The sequence below is a fragment of the Puntigrus tetrazona genome, chromosome 18, assembly GCF_018831695.1.
Source record: "Puntigrus tetrazona isolate hp1 chromosome 18, ASM1883169v1, whole genome shotgun sequence".
NCBI lineage: Eukaryota > Metazoa > Chordata > Actinopteri > Cypriniformes > Cyprinidae > Puntigrus > Puntigrus tetrazona.
The window spans coordinates 26300886-26306155 of record NC_056716.1 but is presented as its reverse complement, the minus strand read 5'-3'; the positions used below and the strand labels follow the sequence as shown (position 1 = coordinate 26306155).

At 39.8% G+C, this 5270-nt stretch overlaps 1 protein-coding gene and 1 pseudogene across 2 annotated transcripts; both read right to left on the bottom strand.

The window, feature by feature from the left end:
* The window catches only part of LOC122362985, a 6367-nt pseudogene extending 4065 nt beyond the window's left edge, over positions 1-2302 (bottom strand).
* A 676-nt stretch (positions 2303-2978) lies between these two features.
* LOC122362692 (kelch-like protein 9) lies at positions 2979-5240 on the bottom strand. Of its 2 annotated transcripts, XM_043264251.1 has the most exons (4): positions 5009-5240; positions 4472-4912; positions 3785-4085; positions 2979-3457 (listed from the first exon to the last, which is right to left on the bottom strand). In XM_043264251.1, the coding sequence occupies exons 1-4, from the start codon at positions 5219-5221 to the stop codon at positions 3114-3116; spliced, it is 1299 nt and encodes a 432-aa protein (XP_043120186.1). In that variant the 5' UTR covers positions 5222-5240; the 3' UTR covers positions 2979-3113. The 2 variants fall into 2 exon arrangements, with proteins under 2 accessions (XP_043120186.1, XP_043120185.1); XM_043264250.1 differs by having other exon boundaries at positions 4472-5240.
* Between the last annotated feature and the right edge of the window lie 30 nt (positions 5241-5270).

Genomic DNA, 5270 nt, shown 5'->3' with positions numbered 1-5270 from the left:
TAGAATACATTATAAAAATAGGCACAAGGCCATCTACGCAATGTTTCAAAGCTGCTTTAATCAGGCTTGACACTAGCTCATACAGAATTATGTTTTAAGTTTATTTATATAGCACATTTCATACACAGTGGTAATTCAAAGTGCTTCACATAAAAGGAAGCAAAATAGTCATTCAAAAAAGAATAATCACAACAGTAAAAACAAAGCTTTTATGTTTCGCACTAAATGAAAAAAAAAAAAAAACTTCCAAAATACCTATTCCACTACTTCACCCCCTACTTTGACCATCATAGACCAAACAAATAGAACTCAGAGGTTCTAATTTCAACTGATCGGCCAACACACTTGTCATTCTTTGCCCACATTCTTTACCATATAACCACCATGGCCATAAATAAAGTTTAAATGAATGCATTTATAAGTTACCTCACAGGTAGAGAAGTCTTGATCCTGTCAATCATGCCCATGGAGGGGTCGATCCTGGCATACATGGTGCTCATTATTGCAATAACTACAATTAACCAGCTGGAGGGACTAGCAGGGTAAACTCCTGTGAGAACACCATTCTGTTCAAAATAAAATGAAATAAATATTTTTTTATTAGATAGATAGATAGATAGATAGATAGATAGATTGATTAACTGATTGATTGATTGATTGATTGATTGATTGATTGATTGATTCACCTTGAAGCGGATGGCACGTTTCTTCCATGATGTCACTCCAGATAGGTAGATGTGTTTGAGAACCTCGCGGCTCAACTGTAGGTCAATGCCATCAGGTGTGACGGTGAACTGAAATGCCACTGCCTGATGAGCCTCTGCCATTATACAGGCTTAAAGCACAGCCTGAGGAATGAGATCACAATAAATGAGGTAATAATAGAGTATCTTTAGCAAACTCTCAGTTTTTGCTGTGTTTGCATGCTGTTTTAGCTGTGTTAGCGTAGTCTGATGGAAAGATCTGGGCTTGTAAGTGAAAGGTTATGTTGGGATTATCACCATTGTGCTATTTGTGCACACTTAACCTGAATGTTTCTGTGATCAGTGTGTATTGCAAGGCATTGTTGATACAAGCATCAGCTAAACTAATAAGTATTTAAATTATTGTCTTAAACTGCTTAAATTATAATATGAGAATTTGTATCCTTATTAAAGGCTTGAGGTTGAAACTTGTCAAGGGAAATTTACACACTGTATGATAAAAGAAAAGTTGCAGCTGGAAATATCCCATGAAATGTATGAACTGGTGAAATTATTAAGATCAGTCACCACTGTGCCATTTTACACCAAACTGCTCCAAAGAGAATATGCTTATAATAACAAGATTTCTGTAAGTATCTCCTAGGTTATAAGATTCTGAAAGAATGACAAATCACATGTATTCATCTTAAATCACAGAGTTCGGTTATGACACTGTCAAGCTTATGTTTCTTTTTCCATGTCATATGACTGCAGCCAGAAGAAGTGGGGCAAAGTTGAACAGTCAGAAATAACGTAGTAGGACATCTGAGAGGGCTGGGCTCTTATGTGATGAAGTTTCAGTAACACTGGCCAAAACACACGTGACATCTGACGCATGACTGCGTAGATGAGGAGATTTTTTTTTTAATAGAATATGCAAGTTGCTAAAAATACACATTTTTATATTAAATTAGACATAGATATTGCTATATGGTGAACTCTATGGGTCATTTCATAATATAATGTCAGTGTGAAATACCAGTATGTGGTGCAATAACAAATGGCACTGAAACATTTTTCTTTAGTAAAGGTTTAGCAATACTTAAGTATTTACTACTAAGACAAGACTACTAAGATCGCCAAAATAACAAATGATACTTGGAAGTACTTTAATGAAACATGTACTGACTACTAGACAATACAGACTCTGATGCTACTACACAGAGCTCAATTAACCAACAGAAAAAAAGTCTCTCAGAAGGACTTTAATAAGAAATATAATTAATTTACATTACCTGCAACACTGCAAGTCAGGTGAAACTCAATGGATAATGAGATACAATTTTCTTTCAGCTGGGCTGGAATGTCCTTTATGGAAGCAAACCGTTCTTCACTCTTGTGCCCTTCAGTCGACTCCTCGTGTACTCTGTAGCACAGTGACTATTTATCTCCTCTTGTACTCAAACTTTCTCCTCTCCCTCCCTCTTTGTTTTCCTTTATTTTGCGAGTTGCCTGTTTTCTGAGTGTTTGCTTTTTTTCCTGTACGCTTCTTGTAACTACCTGCTACATAGTGGCCCTCATAAATGCTCTCTCCCGTTCTGTGTATGTGTAACTAGATACTCTCGGGGCAGAGTTAAACCGATGGCTGTACAGTCAGGACACACTGTATGATCAAACACAGGCCGAATCTTAACAGTGCAGCTGGCAATATCCCACGGCTGCATGCCAGAGCATTCTGATGATTGTTGTAAGAAGCTGAGAGACTTTGTGTACATATAGGGTTGTGTCTTTGTAAAATATCATAGCAGGGGAAATTTACACACTTTATGATAAAAGAAAATCCAGATCTGCAGCTGGAAATATCAGATGAAATATCCCATACTTCTCCCGAGTTATATCTTTCGACATTTTGGAGAGTACTTAAGAACATATTTGACACAATCAGCCTTGTTTATGCTCTGAGCGCACACATAAATGTAATCTGTGTAATAAATGCTGTTTATGTTTAGGGGAAAGCGTGCGTTGTGATACTCTCTAAAATGGTGGAAGACATAACTTGGGGGAGAAGAACGTTTGAGTAAATTATGTTATTATGTATTCTCGCAAAACTTAAGTTAAGCTAATGATGTCACATCCTGTATTTACTGCGTTTCTGGATCATTTCAGTTGTGTTGCTGTCTATGGAGTATCAGATGGCTCTGGTTTATTCAAAATATCTTCATTTGTATTCCGATGAACGAAGGTCTAACAGGTTTGGAACAACATGAGGATGAGTAATTAATGACAGAATTTTTATTTTGGAGTGAACTAAACTTTTATTTATGCCAAAGAAACATTGTTCCACAATAACAGGTTTTCACAAAGTGGTGTACTTTTATACAAAATGAGAAATATTCAGTTCACATTTTATTGTATAACTAGAAAAAAAGGTCAGAAGTAGAGGTGGAAAAGGCTCTCGTAGCAGGTGGTGACAGGAAGTGAAGGAAGAGGACAGAGGGACAATGAATGCAGGTTCAGTTTAACTACAGCATTGTCCTTCATCCCTGACATGTAGACCTCGTTATGCAGAATGGTACCCTGGCCAATTAAAGTGGTCTTCTCTATTGCTCTGATAGGGCCCCACTTTTGAGAGTCCACACAGAAAGATGTCACCATGGTTTCAGAGTTATTCCCACCAATTACAACCAATTGACTATTGGCAGCACCCAGGAAGTGCAGGATGGGGAGGTCTGCACTGGAGCGGGTTAGTGTGGGGAGCAGTTCACACCAGCAATCTGAGAGGAAGAGAAATAATTGTGGCAAAGAGAAGGACAGGTTAAAGTCAGCATGAAATAGAAATTCACCCTGTGTATTTTTTAAATGCGTCTCATTGATCTTGTAAATTATTTGCCCATGCATATGACTTCTCTCTGGAGTTGCCTGCTGGAAGTTTCACTTGAATGTACGTCACAATACTTCAAAGCCAGAGGCTAATAGTCAACCTTGAGCAACCTTATATCTTGAGCAAAAAACTTATTGGCAACCTTTTGTCTGAACCTACAACCTTTGAGTTACCACCTCAGATCACTAGGCTCACTAGGCTATATCAAACCAAACTGTACCTTGTGTAGTATCGTAACGCAGCACAAGTTTTTCTCCAGTTCTCTGGATGTTTCCCAGTACATAGAGGCAGTGTCCCAGGCTGGTTGTGAGTGGGGAATCATGGGAAAGGGACAGGCTGAACTGGAAGTCTGTCAGAGGAAGAGATGAAACAAATTCCCAGGCGTCTATCCATGGATCGTACCTCTCCACAGCAGTGTAGACGCCTGTACTGGAGTCGGGAGTCACAAGGGAATCCAGATACCAGCCACCCACAGCAAAGATTCTCCCTTCACAAACAGCTGCACTGAAGTGACGCCTGTGCTGAGAGGGATCATAGACAGTCACATGTGAACTTTGGCCTTTATTCTTGGATATCTGGTATCTGATTTTTTTGCAAATGAGACCTTAAAGAACAATATGTTCTAGGCAGGAATCTATGCATGCTGGGTTATACTATTATAGGACATCAAGTTGGAACATAATGAACTGGTTTGTTACTAATCAAAGGTGGTCTACAAGACACAAGACCCAACCAGCTTGACCAAGATGGTCTTGCAGCACAGTTAGATGCCCACCTTCTTGTAATTCAGCTGGTCATCTATTTAAACCATCTTGAACCAGATAATGACCAGGTTGAACCCTTAAGAGTAAATGAGTATATTTACTATCATTGGCAAGGATATTAACTTTTATTCTAATGTTCATACCTTAATCAGAGGAGCTGTTGATACCCATTGATTGGTAAAAGGGTTGTAGCGGAAGGAAGCCATCTTGAACTCATAACCCTTCTTTACACGATGTCTATAGCCCCCTATGAGATAGAGGTAATTATAGAGAACCGCTGTGGTGAAGCACCACTTATCTGCATAAAAAGGAAGATCTGTCAGAGAACTCCATTTAACATAATCTCCATCTTCCTCTAGCCTGAAGAGCTTTCTAGCAACATCTGTTTCCGGATCATTCCTTGAGGTTAAGTTCTCCTTCCTCAAGCAGCATAAGTGTAGACTTCCCTTTGACCTTAATCTGAGAATCTCTGCTTTAAGGTGTGGATCCAAGCCCTTGCTCAGGTGTGGATATTCCAGTAGGTACTTGCTCAGGTAGGTTAGCACAGTCTGTTGGAGCTCCTCACTGCAGAGTTCCTCAGCCAGCTGTAGATAGCCCAAGCAGGTGCACTCCGTTAGGGTCTGAGAGAGGGCTATCAGTAGACGATCAGTGAATCCCGAAGCAAGCAGGTAGGTGCTCACCTGTAGGTGCTCCACAAACAAGTCTTCAGGAACACAGAACCGCTGTAGGAAGCAGAATTGTAGAAGGTTGTGGAAGACTGGAGAGGGAACATGTTCAAGGTGCACCAGCTGTTCAGATGTCTCTCTCATGCAGGAGTGGGAAAGAGCCTTAAAATACTCGCTGCAGTCTGCAAGTTTCTCCAGATCCACCTGGAAGTAAATGCCAATAGGCATGCCATCATGTGTTTGTGGGTCAAGGTTCTGTGGTTAATGTGTATGCCCT